Genomic DNA, 18,768 nt, shown 5'->3' on the forward strand with positions numbered 1-18,768 from the left:
AAAGACCACAAAGACCCTCATCAAGTTATCTACAAAGCAAGGTAGCTCAAAGGACTTTAAAGATGCAGATCACATCATCTTGAAGAAAGTCGAAACCCTAGAAGCAATTCTGATCTGCATTCATTCACTACTAAAGTAGTCAAAGTATCTTAAAAGCAAGAAGGCATTATCATCATCTTCAAAGCTATAAGACAAGTTCCTTCTCATTGAAGCAAGGATCCTCTCCTTGTCCTTGAAGAAGATCATCCGAGGAAGCAGCAAAACATCCTCATAATCACCATCATCAAAGGGTGCCAGATCAAAAGGAATTGTCATCATTGAAGAAAGGCTTTTTCATTTGGAAGAAGATAATCCAAAAGGGAGCACTAATACAACTTCTTCAATCATCATCAAAGTGATCAAGACGAAGATTTCATCTTCACTTGTCAAGTAAGTATCTTTCATTCTTTAATCAAATTTGGTGAAATGACTTTTTGGTTGCAAGGAAATCTATAAGTTGGTTGGGTCATCGAAATTCCTTAAATGAAAAAGGAGGATAGACAGAATCCTCAAAGAAAGTGAAGTCATTGAACACATCAATGAAAAGGTCTCCTATGAATACATGGCAAGGATGAAAGGTCCCCTCATATAGCAATATTGGAGACATCAAAGAGATGTATATGATAAGCTCGTAAGACTATTCTCTGAAGATGCAATAAAGAAGGTGACATGACTTAGATCTGACTACACAAAATTGAAGGGATATCTTCACAAGATCTCAATTGCGAGATCTGGGAGAGATGATAAGAAGATAATCATCATTGTTCTAAATGCACTCACTGATGAACAAGGTAACAAATGTCCATGGGGATAAGAAAGTTACCTCATTCGACAACTTGTGGTTTCTATGCAAGATAGAAGAAGAGAAGTTGAGGGCAAAAGTGTTTAAGGTTAAGGACTCAAACATTTGCAGGAAGGAATGGAAAGTTTGGAAAAATTTGGTCCTCAGAAAAGAAAGAAGAGCATAACTAAGATTCAATGATATGGATGTAAAAATTATGGACATTACAGGAAAGATTGTCTTAAAGGGACAATATCAAAAGAAAAGAAGCCCACATCACCGAAGAAGTGGAGAAAGCTGAAGAGAAGAAGTCCAAGAAAAGAGGAAGTAAGAGATCTCTACCATGACTGAGATAGTCTCCCTCACAAAAGGTCTTGACATAGCTTCTAAATCTTATGTTATAGGATATGGCTATTATAAATAATAAGATGCATTGTGGCATCCTGGAAGCATTAGAAACAAGAGCTCGTGACATAACCATAGGAAACATGAAGGATGTCTGGAACAAAATCCTTAGCAGACAAATATGAAGAATATAGCTCTTGGGTACCTCATTGCAAACTTAAGGAAAGGGACAAGTCATCCAGGACAAGGCTCATCATACATCCAGTCAAAAAGGAAACATTTGTCGAATAGGGATATGCAAGATCCTCAAGATTCTCCCATGGAATCCTCATCGGAGGTTCACCGATCTAGAGAGAAAGCAAGTGTTTCATCAGGAACTCCAACTTGTGGAGTTCATGGGATGATGGTATGACGATATAAGAGATGGAGCAGATCAAAGGGTTGAAGATCTTTTCAATCAAGGAAGTTGTTGAAAGAAGCCTAGATGACCTAAAGGTAAATGAGATATCTATGCTTGTATTTAATATTATAATGTCATGTCCTATGGTTGTGGGTAACATGGATCACTACTCTATCTTGAGAAGCATGATCAAGGGAAAAGGATCTGTTAAAATTGGCAACTAGGGCCAAACTCCATATGGATCTTACTTACGGCGGCTGATATTTTTCTTAGATCCCTCTCATTGAGAGGTGTAGGATTGATCTAAAGATCATCCGATTTCGATAAGTATTCATGGAGTTATGAATTTATTTGTGTTATAAGCCAATTCGTCAAGGTCGGCCAGCAACCAAATAAACCCCACACGTGCTCAACATTTTAGTATAAAAGGAGAAGACTTGAGAGTCATTTCACACACACACTTCTATCTTGATTTTCTCTCCACTTATCTTGGGTTTTAGTGGAAGAGAAATCTAGGAGTGGAAGCCCTAGACGCTAGAAGAAAAGAGGTTGCCCTAGCCGTAGTCAAGAGGAAGGAATATGCTGCCCTAATCTAGAGGACGCAATCATGAAAGAGAAGCCCTAACACTATCTAGAAGGAAGCCTACAACCCTATATGCCGGTCCCTACCAAAACGCAGTCAAGGAGGACATTACCATGCCCTAGCCGCAGCATTAGGAGGCTGCCCTAGACAACGTGGAAGGGTTGTGTGGACAGCGTATTGAGCAGGAGTCTTAGCCGTTGTTTGGAGGGGTCCGAAGTGTTGGAGAAGGGGCTGAGTTCCCTTGTTATCATGCCGCAGCAATAAAGGATTGTTGGAAGGGCAGCCGCAGTCATAGGACTGATTTGTGGGCAGTTTTAGTGACACATTTATAGGGCCACAGTGAGGGACTGCTAACAACAATTGGGAGATAAAGTTTGGATGGTCAAGAGATCTAGAAAAGACCTCCTAACCAGGCTGTCGTCACCTCTAAGGAAAGCAAGGCAAACAGGGGTATTTTCCCTATACGTTAGGCTAGTTGGTGTGCCCTAACCAAACTAGTACATGCACAGAACCCTAGGCAGAAATCAGCAGTAGCATGCAGCAAAATTAAGCGTTGTTTGTGCGCTGATGGATAGATGCATGGGACAACAAGGCAACTAGTACAACAGTGCTAATATATATGGGACAACTGGGCTACATGGTGCTGCCCAGAATGTTGGGACAGCGATGTCATTATGGACAGCAACTATGTTGGTACAACAACTATGATGGGACAGCCCTATGACATAGGACAGCAGTGACATTGTGCAGCAGCTGCAAAGTGGGACAGCGGCTATGACATGGCAACAAGGTGGGACAGCAGCTGTGACATGACAGCAACAAGCATGGTGCAGCATGGCAAGTATGGACAGCATGGCAGCATGGCAAGCATGACCAGCATGGCAAGCGTGGACAACATGGATAGTTGTGGCAAGCATGGTGTTGCAAGCACATGAGACATGTTGTATGACAACATGGTTCAACAATGGCACATGGGACAGCAATGCAGCATAAGGTGCAGCAATCATGAGGTCCAACAGTGTGATGATGGGTGCAGCATGGTGCAGCATGATGACAAGATGCAGCACGATGATAGGTGAAGGAGTCACCTTGGAGAATCAGTTGAAGCAACATGTCTTCAACTGATCTCATGTATCATCTTCTTAGAGATGATCTATGCTCTTATCTAGATAAGTCAAAGTGTTGACTTCTGTTGTAAATGTATTATCTCTCTCTCTCTATTGAACTATTGAAGAACATATAAGAAGAATTGATCAAGGGTTTCCCCAAGTTGGGGTTTGTCCCTGCCTAGCGCCAAATCTTGTGTCCTTTTGTCTTGGCTTGTCTTCTGCGATTTATGTTTATGTTCTATCTGTAATTTACTTTAATGCTGATGTGATTGCTAATCTGGAAAAGATATTGAGCTAACTGTGAAAATTGAAATAAATTTGCTCTAAGCATAAAACATACCTAAAATTAACATGGTATCAGAGTTGAGGTGAAGATAAAGCCCAAGCAAGAGTGAAAGAGCAAACACCGAAGACAATTGGGAAAGGACAAAAGGATCAATGGATTCCTCATCCCTCTTCAAATTCACCAAGGGTGAAGTCGAAGCAGAGTATATTATCATAATGGTGCAGCGGAAGCTTCTGATGGCCTACCTACATATCACTTCAATGGGAAGTTCGGATCTCAAGGTGAAAGGAAAGGCAGATGCCTTGCTTACAATAAGTTCGGCCATTATGCGAAGGAGTGTCCGAATGCCAAGGAAACATCTTTTGATAAAGATAACAATCATTCTCGGGACATCTTCAATGATCGAAGGATTGACAGGTAATGCAGGTCATCAAGGAAACGGTCGACTCTTCAAGGAAAGCAAGGAACCCCAGGTATGAAGAATCAAATGTTGTTTATGATAAGATAAAGAAGCGTTATCTTGTATTGGCCCTCTCCTTCAGATTTTGTAGGAATCTGGCTTATTGATTATAGTGCTTCAAGGCACTTCATCAGATAGAAGGGTGCTCTCTCGAATTTGGTAAGAGATGGAAACAATCATGGGATTATACTTAGAGTCGATGCCACCTATCCCGGAAAGGATGTAGGAAATGTTACCCCTCAATTGAATGAGGGTAACTCGATTCATTTACAGAATCTCTTTTATGTACCTGATCGCAAGAAGAACCTGGTGTCCATTTCGACAATGGAAGTCAAAGGTTTCAGGGTGGCATTCATCGATGGAAAGGTACGTGTTTGAAAGTTGAATTTTCAAAGATGCTTTTACTCATGGTTCAGGGTTGGCAATTTGTATCAAGTTGCAGGATGGTCCATTTGGGACCATGTTAATTGACACATCTCATCTATAGCACAGGAGGTCTATTATGGGGCCCTACCCGATGTGAGTCAGATGGTGACAAGGACGCCTGAATTCAAGAAGAGCATGAAGGTACATGTCTGAGATGTACTGAAGGAAAATCTTGCAAGGGGACCATTCCCCTCATGTCGCAGGTCCACAGGTTTGGAACAACCCGAGGGGTTTGAGATTCATGATAGGGAATCTCATGTGTGCAGGTGGAAGAAAGCCCTTTATGGCTTGAAGCAAAACACCCTCGAGCTTAGTATGAGAGGATTGATAGCTGTTTCATGAAGCAGATGATTCACTAGGAGTGAAGCCAATCCAAACCATTGCTCGAAGGTTGTGGATGATAGACCTCTCATACCGACATCGTCTGAGGACAACCTATTTCTGACAGGTGCAGACCCTCTCATTTGCAGAAGTAAGAGGGAGTTGGATTCTGGATGTGGAACGGTAAACTGCAAGCCCATGACTACCTCAAGGATCTTAAGTTTCAGAAGTTATATGGTAGTGATGTCGAACCAGATTTGGGAAATACCTCTGAGTTTCATAAACTCATTCACGTTGATGTTCTTGGTGAACTTTTGTCTGGACATATGATTTGCAGTTAGTATGATGAGCTCATATATGGTTGAGCCTCACTAGATTGGTGCCAAGAATCTTCTGAGATGTCTTCGGGGCACAATCTCTCATGGATTGAGATACACTGCCGGAAATATGAAGCTGCATGATTGTTCGAATGCTGACTAGGCAGGCAGTGTGGAGGATCTCAAGAGCACTTCTAAGCGCTGATTCTCTTTGGGTTCTACTCAATATCCTGGATGAGCAGGAAGCAGAAGACGGTTGCTTTGAGCACCGCTGAGACTGAATACATAGCCACGAGTATGACCTCGTGTGAAGTTGCTTGGTTGCGGGAGCTCTTCAGTGAGTTGTTTGTACACATGATGGATACCACCGTGATCTTCTGTGTCAACCAGGGGGAATTTGATTGTTGAGGAATCCCATATTCTATAATTGCTCCAGCATATAGACATCAGATACTACCTTATCTAGGATATGGTACGTCGATGAGCGAGGAGGCTCCATCGCATTGAGACTGATGTACAGGTCGCAGACATTTTGTCTAAGCCCCGGGGAAAGGTCAAATTTGTGACTTTCCCGAACGACTTGGAGTCGTTAAGAGACCTTCTTATAAGGGTCCTACATGTTGCATGCATTGAGCTCTGGGAGCTCCAAGGGGCTTGGGGTACTTACTGGAGCAACACGCGACCATAGGGTGACTCACCCTCCCCTAATGGTGCGTTGTGTACAGGGTGAATGGCTCAGCCTTCCCCTGTGATACCCCGAGGCGACTTAGGGACAGGATGAATGGTTCTCCTGTCGAGGCATCCTACCCATGCAGTCTGGGACTCATGGGAAGTACCTCTCATCTGGCCAATGAGCAGGGAAATGGGGTTAGGGACCATAGTAGTACTATCGATGGACGCATCGTTGTATCTACTATACTCCCTATGCTAGGATGACCTCCATTGATTTGGGATCAATGAAACTGATCTGGGATCAGTATGAGTGGTTTGAAACACTGTTGTGATATTGATCTGGGATCAAATGAAACTGACTTCGGGTCAGTAAGAGTGGTATGACACACTCTCTTCATATGGGACTGACTTCGGGTCAGTAGAGAATGGTATGAGACATTCTTGATCAATTCTTCTACTTCATGGTTCAGTAGAGCAGAGCAGTGCAGGGCACTGATGGCAGAGATAGTACAATCGGACATATGGATCAACGAATGAGGTCTCCCTAGTTGAGAGGTAGTGTTAAAATTGGCAACTAGGGCCAAACTCCATATGGGTCATTACTTATGGCAACTGATATTTTTCTTGGATCCCTCTCATCGAGAGGTGTAGGATTCATCTAAAGATCATTCGATTCCGATAAGTATTCATGGAATTATGAATTTATTTGTGTTATAAGCCAATTTGTCAAGGTCGGCCAGCAACCAAATAAACCCCACATGTGCTCAACGTTTTAGTATAAAAGGAGATGACTTGAGAGTCATTTCACACACACACACACACTTCTATCTTGATTTTCTCTCCACTTGTCTTGGGTTTTAGTGGAAGAGAAATCTAGGAGTGGAAGCCTTAATCGTGGAAGAAAAGAGGTTGCCTTAGCCGCAATCAAGAAGGAGGAATACGCTGCCCTAATCTAAAGGACGCAGTCATGAAAGAGAAGCCCTAACGCTATCTAGAAGGAAGCCTACAACCATATACGCTGGTCACTACCAAAATGCAGTCAAGGAGGACATTACCCATGCCCTAGCCGCAGCATTAGGAGGTTGCCTGGACAGTGTGGAAGGGCTGTGTGGACAGCATATTAAGCAAGAGTCTTAGCTATTGTTTGGAGGGATCCGAAGTGTTGGGGGAGGGGCTGAGTTCCCTTGTTATCATGTCGCTACAATAAAGGATTGTTGGAAGGGCAGTCGCAGTCATAGGACTGATTTATGGGCAGTTTTAGTGACACATTTATAGGGCCGCAGTGAGGGATTGCTAACAGCGATTGGGAGATAAAGTTTGGATGGCCGAGAGATCTAGAACAGACCTCCTAACCAGGCCGCAGTCACCTCTAAGGACAGCAAGGCAAATAGGGGTATTTTCTCTATACGTTAGGCTAGTTGGTGTGCCCTAACCAGACTAGTACATGCACAGAAGCCTAGGCAAAAATCAGCAGTAGCATGCAATAGAATTGAGGGTTGTTTGTGGACTAATGGATAGATGCATGGGACAGCAAGGCAACTAGTACAACAGTGCTAATATATATAGGGCAGTTGGGCTACATGGTGTTGCCCAAAATGTTGGGACAGCAATGTCATTATGGACAACGACTATGTTGGGATAGCAACTATGATGGTACAGCCCTATGACATAGGACAGCAGTGACATTGTGCAGCAGCTACAAAGTGGGACAGCAGCTATGACATGGCAGCAAGGTGGGACAGCAGCTGTGACATGACAGCAGCAAGCATGGTGCAGCATGACTAGCATGGCAAGCACAGTGCAGCATGGCAAGCGTGGACAACATGGATAGTTGTGGCAAGCATGGTGCTGCAAGCACATGAGACATGCTATATGACAACATGGTTCAAACAGCAATGCAACATAAGGTGCAGCAGTCATGAGGTCCAGCAGTGTGATGATAGTTGCAACACGGTGAGGTGCAACATGATGACAAGATGCAGCACGATGATAGGTGAAGGAGTCACCTTGGAGAATCAGTTGAAGCAGCATGTCTTCAACTGAACTCATGTATCATCTTCTTAGAGATAATCTATGCTCTTATCTAGATAAGTCAAAGTGTTGGCTTCTGTTGTCAATGTACTCTCTCTCTCTCTCTCTGTTGAACTATTGAAGAACATATAAGAAGAATTGATCAAGGGTTTCCCCACATTGGGGTTTGTCCCTGGCTAGCACCACATCTTGTGTCCTCTTGTCTTGGCTTGTCTTCTACGATTTATGTTTATGTTCTATCTGCAGTTTACTTTAATGCTGATGTGATTGCTAATCTGGAAAAGATATTGAGCTAACTGTGAAAATTGAAATAACTTGCTCTAAGCATAGAACATACATAAAATTAACAGGATCTCCTCTGAAACGATGCAAGAAGGCATAAGTCACACTAGATGAAATCAACATAATATGTCCTCATATGAAGTATGAGGTGGTTGACTACAATTAAGGAACTATGATTGGAAGCTCCTAGGAATGGAATGTGTGAAGAAAGGAAAGAAGAGATCGCGAGATATGCAACCATGATAAAGGCAATCAGCATCCAAAAGACCAAGAAGATTTGACTAGGAAATCTTCCGGAAAGATATGAAAACTCTAATGGAAGTCTAAAAAAGATGGAGACCCTTGACAATGGATATCTTTGGGAGATGTGTCAACATGTATGCAGGATGCAGATACCTACAAGAAGATGTCATAATGAAAGACCATCACAAAGGTAATTTTGATTTAAGTGTTCATTTCTATTTTTTAAAGAAATATCTGGATGGGCTTATGCAGGACTGCCAAAGGGAAGAACTGTGGATGACTTCCAACAAGACCATATAGAAGGATGTAAGATCCTTCAAAAGAAATATGGCATGAAGAAAGCAACATGACATGAAGCAAGGCTAGATGAAGACTGATGGATCACTTTCTAATGAAAGGAATGATGACATGACTGACTCGTGGATGAAAGTGATGGATGGTCTGTGCCCTATGTAGAAGCCACAAAAGATGAAGACTCTTGGACAAAGAAATTCATGACATCGAAGGAAGGAGCTCTTCAAGCAGCTGGTCGAGGAGCTGTTGTAGGTCCCTAATTAAGAGGGAGCCTGGAAGCAAGTTTCTTACTTGGGAGAAACTTGGAAATTCCTAAGCCAAGAAGGAGCTTAGGTACATTCCTTCCATAGGAATGAGTACATTATGTTATTGGAATTGATATGTCCTCCCTAATTGAGAGGGAGAGATAGACACATTATTCTCGTCTTAACCTGGGAAGACAGAATAGAGGATTGGTTAATCATCTGGCATCCAATACTCTTTGAGGATGAGATATGGCATCCAAGATAAGAGTAGTCGTGGACCGATATTCTTTGAGGACTTGCTATCCAAGATAGGTATAGTCCCAAGAAGGTCATACTCTGTGAACACCCGAGTGGAGTATGACCTATGTACCTTGAGAGACAATGATTTTGGTGTTTATGAATCATTGGTCTCGCCAGAATTGTGCTCTGATCATGCGGATAGAGTTGTTAGTCAAGGCCTTGCTATGTGACAATGTTGGTTGATATGATGTTAGACAGATGGGTTACCAATCCGATTCTTCCTATGAGAAATTCTTCAGATTGAGAATGCCCAAGTACCATTATGAATACCTCCCTAGTTAAGAGGGAGTGTTGAAAAGTGTACCTAGGTTCGGTCTCCATAATGACTGTAATTGTGACTTTTGTAAATGATGTTATGAAGAAAATAAAATTATTATTGTAAGCCATGCTTCATGGGTTTCATGAGCAAGAGATTTTATCTGTTAGTGGCTCCCATTGTGAGCCTTAGGATTTATCATTAGAGTCATAGTATTAATGTCATGTATGAAGAGCTCTTCTTGAGCATGTATAAATTGTATATAATTCTAAATAGCCCTCCAACAACAAGCACATAGTCCTCTCTAACATGTCGGCTTCAAAGAGGAGCAAACAAACTCATGTTGGCTCACAATTTAAGAGACACATCTATTCGATGCTCAAGTCGGCTTTTTAACATGCATCAACAACTATAAATAAGCGTGAAGAATTCTCACATAAACACAGTCCGGAATTAGGATTCTCTGAGTTTTTCGAATGATAGCCACAAGAAATAGTTTGGATATTTTTGATGAAGAGAACAGCGATGTCAAGAGGAAGAGGAGTCAAGAAAAGGGAAGACAATCAAGAGGACTTGTGGCTTGGTCTTGGAGTGGCTAATAGGTCAAGGGTCTTGGTCTTGGTATTAGTCAATTGGAATCTCTATAATAAGAATTTGTGCGGATTTTCCTCTCAAGATGGAGAGGTTTTGGCCCTGGCTCATAGCCTACATGTTGTGTCTCTTGTCTATTTTGTTTATGCATTGATTATTGTTTGATGAAGAAGAACATTAATAATCTAACATGAAGAAGATCCTAATCTAAACAAGTAAAAAGCATTCACAATCAGTGACTAATAGAAGAGAAATCACCTAATGCTAATGGCCTAGATTTCTCAACAAGAGCCTATATCTTGTGTATTTTGTCTCGTTGTGATCTTCATTGTTTTTGGTAATTGCTTGATGAACAAAGAATAATAAGTAATAAAAGCCCAACTAACATCACAAGTAATTATCAAGTAAGGAAAGTCATTAGTAATCTACAAAACCCTTGATTTTCCAACATAAGGCATGCAGGGCGTATATTCCAACACTCAAGGAGACAGTGATCAGACGTGATGTGAAGTTCGAGGAAGGAAAGGCTCTCAAAAAGTCCTTGGAGCATGTGCAGGGTACAGCACAAAAGGAGGAGCAAGCTCCCAAGCAAGAGGCTCAGTCAACTCCTCAGACTTCACCATAACCAGTTGTTGGACAAGTCGAGCAACATGCAAATGAAAAGAAAGCGCACGTATAGGAAAAGAGAGCAAAGAGAATGGACCCCACTCAGCGAGTAACTCCCAGTATAGGGAGAGTTCGAGCTAGGTGAGAAGACGAATTGATTCGGGAGGCTCAAGAGAGCGTTGGACCTCCCATTACAACATTCAGACATAGTAAACAGCCACAAAGATATATGGGACACATGGCACTTATGACTGAGGTGAAAGACCCAGATCCTTCTTGTTACAAGGAGGCAGCTACTTAGCAGGTTTGGCGTGATGATATGGTGGAAGAGTACTCTTCCATCATGCAGAAGGATGTCTGGGAGATAGTGCCAAGACCGGATGGCAAATTAGTTATTGGATCGCGTTGGGTGTACAAGATCAAGCATGCAGCCTATGGCAACGTGGAGAAGTGTAAGGCTAGATTCGTGGCCAAAGAGTTCTCTCAAGTCGAAAGAATTGACTATGATGAGACATTTGCACCGGTAGCCCGATATTCATCCATTAGGACTATTCTGGTGATCGCAGTGTATATGGGGTAGAGGATCCACCAGATGGACGTGAAGACCGCTTTCCTTAACGAAATTGTTGAGGAAGAGATTTGTATTGAGCAGCCTGAGCGGTTTGAGACTTTCAGCAGAGAGGCATGTTTGCAGGCTGAGGAGAGCTCTTTGTCGGCTCAAGTAGGCGTCAAGGGCATGGTATGCCCAAATAAACAACTATATTCTTGGATTGGGCTTCACAAGACTGGAGTTGACCCCAACCTATATTGTATTGTGGTTGAGAGCCAACCTCTCAATCTTGTGTTGAACGTTGATGGTTTGATATTAACAGGGGACGAGGAGCTCATCCGTGATTATAAGAGAGATCTTACATAGGAGTTTGATATGAAAGATATAGGGTTGATGCATTATTTCCTTGGACTATAGGTATCGCAGGGCAATGGACAGATATTCTTGAGATAGGGCAGATGCACGCGGGAGATTCTCAACAGGTTCTGCATGCAGGATTGCAGACCCATGACCATGCCTCTAGTCACAAATTGGAGGAAGGTAGATGCTACCAGAGGTGAGCGAGTGGACGCCACTCTATACAAGCAGCTCATAGGGTCATTGCTGTATTTTGTGAACACACGACCAGAGATTTGCCTTGTAGTTAACCAATTGAGCCAATTCATGGTTGAGCCGACCAGAGTGCATTGGGTTGTTGCCAAGCACGTATTGGGGAATCTCAAGGGCACAACAGATTATGGGTTGTTGTACAGGCAGATTGATGGAGTGTCTTTAAGAATTCACAGATGCAGATTAGGCAGGGGTTTCAGCAAACATGAGGAGCACTTCAGGTTGTGCTTTCAGTGTTGGGTCAACAGTTGTTTCCTGGTTCAGCAAGAAGCAAAGATCAATGGCACTGAGCTCGGCTAAGACCAAGTACATGGCTGCCATCATGGCAACTTGCAAGGCTATTTGGTTGAGGAAGCCGCTTGTTGGGTTGTTCAATCAAAGGTTGGAGCCCACGATCATAAACTATGATAATCAGAGTTGCATCAAGCTCTCTAAAAATCCAATGTCTCATGACCGCTCCAAACACATTGAGATCAAGTACCAACATATCAGAGATTGTGTCCAAAGGGGTAAGGTCAGAATTCAGAATGTACCTACAAAGGAGCAGACAACAAATATCTTGACCAAGGCTTTGGCAAGGAGCAGTTATGTTTACTTCAGAGATAAAATTGGGTGTAGTACAAAACACCTTCCTCTTTAAGAGGGAGTGTTAATTGAAGTACAGATGGAAGGGTTCTAGTAAATTTAACAATGCACTATATTTGGCAGAAGAACCCGCATGTGAAGCTAAGGCGCAGTCTTACTTCTCTTAGAGCTGACTTGGAAAATTCTATAATTTTCCTATAGTCAAAATAGTAAATCGAACTGAACATGCATGGAGGTTTTATCTCCATTCGACTTCAGTTCAGTGAGGCGGTTTGACTCGAGTTCGAAAGGTCGGTTCACTTGATTTCCAGATGTCAGTTAGACTTGAGTTCAATGAGGCAGATTGACTTCAGTTCAAGGAGCCAGTTCACTTGAGTTGAAGAGCAATTCGATCCTATAAAGAAGAGCGCAGACTTGGTGAATCATATGATTATAAACTAGCAAGAATTTGTGTTTTGAGCCCAGGAAAATAGTTCCAGATCAGTGTGTAAGGTCAGGGAGAGCGCATCGCTTAAGGAGACCGAGATAGCTTGTGCTAGAAGGCAGTTCAGCCTGTAGAGTTGGCTGAATTGGTCGGTCTAGGGTGTGTTGTATATCGTGTTGAAGAAAAGAGAGTTGGAAGGGAATTTTTCCCATGTGATTTGTGATTAATTACTGAGATTTTTCTGAGCAGATCAATAAAAACACAAATTAGAAGGTTTTCCCCAGTTGGGGTTTCCTGGGTATTTCTGGTGCTTTGATAATTGTGTGCTTGTGTTTTCATTTTCTTAAAGATTTGGTAATTTCCAGCACTTGTATGTCTTGCTGATTTGACAGAACTTGAGGCTGAAGCTGTCCAATACTAGTGTAACTGTAGATTTGATTTCCAGCTATCATTGTCTACAAGATTTGGTAATTTCCAGCACTTGTATGTCCTGCTGATTTGACAGAACTGTCCAATACTAATGTAATTGTAGATTTGATTTCCAGCTATCATTGTCTTCAAGATTTGGTAATTTCCAGCACTTGTATGTCTTGCTGATTTGACAGAACTTGAGGCTGAAATTGTTAACTGACTTGACAAACATTTTGAAGATAATAGGGCAGATTAACTGCTATAAATTCTGCTGTAATAAAGTGAATTTCAGATCTAATTTATGCTTGGAAAAGTGTGCCCTAATGTCCAAAACTTGTTAGCATATGTTTGGTATATTTTCTCATGTGCTGCCTAGTGTCTTGGGTTTAAGTGCGATGAAATATTGTCTGCTGTTTGCTGTTGTAAACTAATATTTCAAGTAAGCCCTAAGGCTGAAGTTCACAGGGACTAGATCCAGCAAAACCTCCTTGTGAGGTGAAATCTCTGTTTTGCATTAAAAGTCAAACAACACAGAAATTCTTAGAAATATACCACCAGCACCATGGGCACAATAATATAACCTCAAAAACAATTACATTAGCCACCTATTCACAAGAGGGGGCGCTCTCTTCACCACTTTGTGGGTGCAACCTCCAGTAGTGCCAAAGACACAAGATACAATACTGAATATTCTCCACCATGAGCTTCCCTCTTTATGTATAAGCCTATGACTTAACCCTAATCATAACCACTACTGGCATTTATTTAATGACTAACATGGTGGGTGTTATTCAATGATTAAAATATTGGGACCGATTACATTAAATAGCCACCACACATCTAATATCATAAACATAGTTATAGAGGTACATAAAACAGCCACTAATGTAGTGATGATCACTTAAAGATTTTATGATGGCCTTATGGAAGAATCTCCAGTGATGTCAACCTAAGTCACCCAGTTGGCTTTCAAGTTCAAATTCAATGACTGGAAAATTTTGCAAGCGTAAGAAACTATAATAAACTCATAAATGTCCCACTAAGTTCAACAAAAGAAATATGTGAATTTTGTTATGACCTTATATTTTCAAACAAAAACAAATTCATTTTTGTTAACTTAAACTTTGATCCAAAAATGTGTCAAATTAAATGTCAAAACTGAAAACACGTTAAAAAATCATCTATTGTTAAAAAAGAGGTCTGTGACTTTAAAATGTCTTATAAAACTGACATTCCAAAAATAATTAAAATGGTAATACTATTTTAGTAGAACTTAATTCCCAGTGTTTGAGATCCAGATAGTTTCAAATTTTTTTGAAAAAAAAATAATAAAATGGGGTGACTAAGATGTCAACATGGACCACTTCTATGTTTAAAAAAGATTAAAGGATAATCAAGGTAGTACCTTGCGGACCTATTTGGAAGGATTGGTGATGGTTAAATGGGCACTGGGAAGCCACTTATAGTTATTGGGCAAAGGAACTTTATGATAAGGCTAGGCCAAGTAGATCATTTGCCAATCATCTCAACTGGAAATGGCAACTTCGTGATCATGAACTATGATGGGTTCAGACTCCAGAGGTGTCAAATTATCTGGCAGTCACACTTCTCTTTTAAGACTAGAGTTCTGGGGTAGTTAGTTCTTCGAAGTTCATAATAGTTTAGAAGTTAAGGATTGACTTAATCAAACTGGCATTGCAGATGTTTGTTGTGTCGTCTGTTACCAGACAGAAACAATAAAGCACATTTAGTGGAACTGCAAGGTTGCTGGGCTGTTTTGAAACTGGAGTACAGCACACTACAGTCTTCTCTTTGTTGCTCCACTTCATTGAAAAGGAGTTTACAGTCTTCTCTTTGTTGCTCCACTTCGTTGAAAAGGAGTTTTATTTGGGAGCAAAGTGGATGATTTTGGCAGGCCGGTCAAAGTGTGTGGGGCGTCATCAGATTAATTGACATTTCCTTCTTATGGCATCCGCATTGTCATGTAGCTTTTCAAGAGTTCGGTAAGCTATTCAACCTGGCAGGAGTCGATTCTTTCAAATCAGATTTGACTATCCAGTTTTCAGCCAGAAAGGTTATTTTAGAAAAGATGTAGATACTCTGCTCTTGATGTACATACACATTCATATTTATTGTGATATACGGTGCAATTTTAACGAAAAAATAAGAAATTAGTACCTCGTTGCTAGCAGAGTTCCATCTGAAGAAAACGCACATCCAGAAAGAGGTCTATCATCTCCAATTTCACTACAATCCATATTGATCTGGGCTGACTGCTGCAACACACATTTCAACTCTTCATCCTCGTCCTCATCAGGATCCTCTCTCTTTCTCCTGGCTCTCTGTAACCTCGAGACTGCCCGAGGGAGTGAGAATTTCGTGATCTCAGTCCGAGCTTTTAGCAGCTCCTGGGAGCCTTCAGTATAAAAAGGATATACCTGAGGCCCTTCCATTTCCTGGACCTCTTCAGCATCAACATTGGCAGCTGCTTCTTCTTCTTCCTGAACCTTCATGAGCTTCTCAAGCTGTCCCTCCGCATCAAGCTTCGCCATGAGCGCTCTGAGCCGGTCACGTCTCTCCATCTCCCTCTCACCGAACAGGGTTATAGGTTCGTTCAGGCGACGAAGACGAGCACGCACCGAAGAGTCATTGGTAGGGACTGCCAATGCATAGGCACGCCTCCGCAGCAGAAGCTCCTGAATAGCCTGTTCTTGCCTCTCTCGAACCTTTCTGCTCTCCTCTGTAATTTCATACTCAGCTCCCGAAGGATCTTCTGGATGGTCGGGACTTGACGAAGGACTTTCTCCCTTGTTGTCTGCATCTTGATCTTGTTCATCAGTATTGTCTACATCCATTGCAACGGAAACACTAGCTCCTAAGGGACGAGCAGGAGGCATAAAGGGCGATGGAGCTACAGGGCGCGACAAAGGCACAGGAATAGGAGCAATAAATGGTAGGGGAGCAATTCCAGGAATTGTGACTGAAGGGGGCACACTAGATGAGGCTACAATGGGAGTAGGAACGGGCATAGATGGAGTAATAGAATTATCGTTTGGTGTTGAAGGGGGGAAATGTGGTGCAGCAACAGGTACAGCAGAAGCAACTGGCATGGGCAAGGCTGCAAGAGGCATGCTGGGCGGGGGCATAACCGATGGATGGGCTACGATAGCTGGGCGGACAAAGGAAGGTACAACTGCAGGAGGCATGCCAGCAGAAGCAGCAACTAATGACGCAGTTAGAGGAGCTGCTTCGGGTGGTACAGGGATGGTTAAGCCAGGTTGGTTAATTGCCGGCGTAGAAATTTGAGGAGTGGAAGCATCTAAACCAACAGGGACAGTTGGGGGTGCATTGACAAAGCTATGCGAGCTAACAATGGAGGTATCCTCAGATGACGGTAACACCGCAGGTGGGGGTGGCTCTTCCATAGTGACCTGGGAGCCTTCTATTGTTGCGAGTTTTGTATTATTTTATAGATAGCACTACTCAAGAACCCAAAACAGGGTTTAATTAATGCGATTTCATGCCTGCAACCAGTTTGACAAAATTGCAGGTATCAGTAAGAAAAAGACCAAGAACCTACGAATAAACCATTTGGGTTTTCTCAATCTCAAACCATTAACTGGAAAAATAGCAGCATTGGTGATGTTCTTTATTTGTTATTATGCAGATGTTTTGCGGTTCTGTTTTCCTGGATAGTTACATTCTAATCAGCTACCCATTTATTTATGTATATGATTAAACAGCATATAAAATGTCCATACAGACTCGAAAAGAAAACATCCTAGTTACACCGTGAGAAGGAAAAACGGATACTTCTGCGCTAAGAACCATCCACACGATGGCATTCAATTGGACCCATTTTCCACACATCCTTTACACATCAACAAAGATATGCAGAGAGACATATTTTCCTACTCACAGTGCTTGCACAGCTACTATCTTAGTTATTCCCTCTTCGCGCCTGCTGGAAACGAAAATTCCACTCCTGTTGATATTGACATTAAATTGGGGCACCTCCCAAGGAGAATAGATTACCATCGACAAAAGCACGCAGGCTTCCTTGGACAAAAGCGAATTAAACCTACCCTGGACTTCGCGGCGATGATAAAAAGCAATTGTTGATCAACAAAAATGAACACAGCGGTTTTTTTTCCCAAGATATTCCGCGCACTGGAGGGATGGGAAGAGTTCAATTGCCCCGCATTTACGGCTTCATATGTTTAAACTTTATTTCTATACGAATGAATGAAAGAAATAAATTTTAATTTTTATTAGATTAGAAATAGTGTATGAGATCATTACTTTTTTTTGTTTTTAGTTTTTTGTAATTCAAATTTTTTATTATTCAAATTACAAAAATTCAACTATTTTATTATTTAAATTAATGGTGAGCTAAATCAACTTTCTAAAAGTCTCTTTACTAAACAGATATTGTCAAGGAACCCATGTTAACATATTATTGTACCTATGTCTTGAAAGCATCACATTCCAAAATGAAATATTTTTCTGATTCCATTGCCCGAGAAGTGCAAAAAGATATTCCATTGCCCCAAAAGTGCAAAAAGTATACACTTGTTTTTCTTAAGCTTCATTAAGTGTTTTTCTTCCATGACCCTTTCGCACCATAGTCGATGCAAGAGTTAGTTCTTAATTGAGCAATAAGAATCTTTGCTCTCCATGGAATGCTAGCTCCAATGTACTCTTTTTGTTGGAGATCACAAATTGGGTGGAATTCCTAAACATAGTACTTCTTCTTTCTACCCAATTATTTTCCTCATATGTTATGTTTTCTTATATATGTTTATATTTATATTTATTTTCTCATATTTAAATCAGTAATCTGTTTTTTTAAATAATTTATTTAAAAGTTTAGCACAAGATTATATTCTAAGAAAGTAGGCTTTTATGTATGTGAATGATGTTGGAAAAAAAAAAAAATCTCGAGTAATGATTATAAATAATATTGATTCTTATATGGACATTATTTATGTTTATAAATAATATTGATTCTTATGTTAACATTATTTATGTTGAAATTATATTTTTATTTTTGAATATGATTTAAAATTATTTTTTATTACATAAAAACTCATCATTCTTAAACTCGAGGAAACTAGGTAATAGCCTAAGACTTTATCGTCTTGCACCCGTGGAAGTCTATCCTTTTATAAACTACTAGTAGGTTATTTTAGGTGGCATATTGCACATAGGAGTGGAAATCTAGACCACTAACAAGTTATTTCAAGTGGCTTGGTTTTATTTGCACGTGATTAAAGTTGCAACTAAGCCTTGAGATCATATCAATATAAAAGTATAATAAATTTGTTCTTATTAAAATTGGTTATATATATAGAGAGGGATATAGATGTAGATATCAATTTCATAACATAGTTTACATTATTATGTCGCATTTAAATTTGAAATTCAAGAAAGAGACAAGAAGATCATTTATAGTAGTAAATTTGGATCAATGTAATTACTTGGCAATCTCTTTTTCTCTTCTCAAATTTTAACAACCTATAAAGTTAAAGTTCTGATTAATCTAATTTTTGAATATATACAGCACTTTTTTTTGTAAGTCTATTGGTCAACCATAAATAAA

General features: G+C 40.9%; 1 protein-coding gene across 1 annotated transcript in view; it reads right to left on the reverse strand.

The window, feature by feature from the left end:
- LOC149208942 (uncharacterized) overlaps window positions 1-17,372 on the reverse strand; it is a 122,270-nt gene extending 104,898 nt beyond the window's left edge. The window contains exons 1-2 of the mRNA XM_089398464.1: window positions 17,086-17,372; window positions 15,345-16,690 (exon numbers count right to left, since the gene is read on the reverse strand). Coding sequence (XP_089254590.1) covers window positions 15,345-16,591 — 1,247 coding nt within the window. The 5' untranslated portion in view covers window positions 16,592-16,690; window positions 17,086-17,372. The remainder of the gene's footprint in view (window positions 1-15,344; window positions 16,691-17,085) is intronic.
- Between the last annotated feature and the right edge of the window lie 1,396 nt (window positions 17,373-18,768).

Source organism: Pinus tabuliformis, chromosome 1_2, assembly GCF_031772625.1.
Source record: "Pinus tabuliformis cultivar Carrire ecotype Pingquan chromosome 1_2, CPIR1, whole genome shotgun sequence".
In the NCBI taxonomy this organism is placed as follows: Eukaryota; Viridiplantae; Streptophyta; class Pinopsida; order Pinales; family Pinaceae; genus Pinus; species Pinus tabuliformis.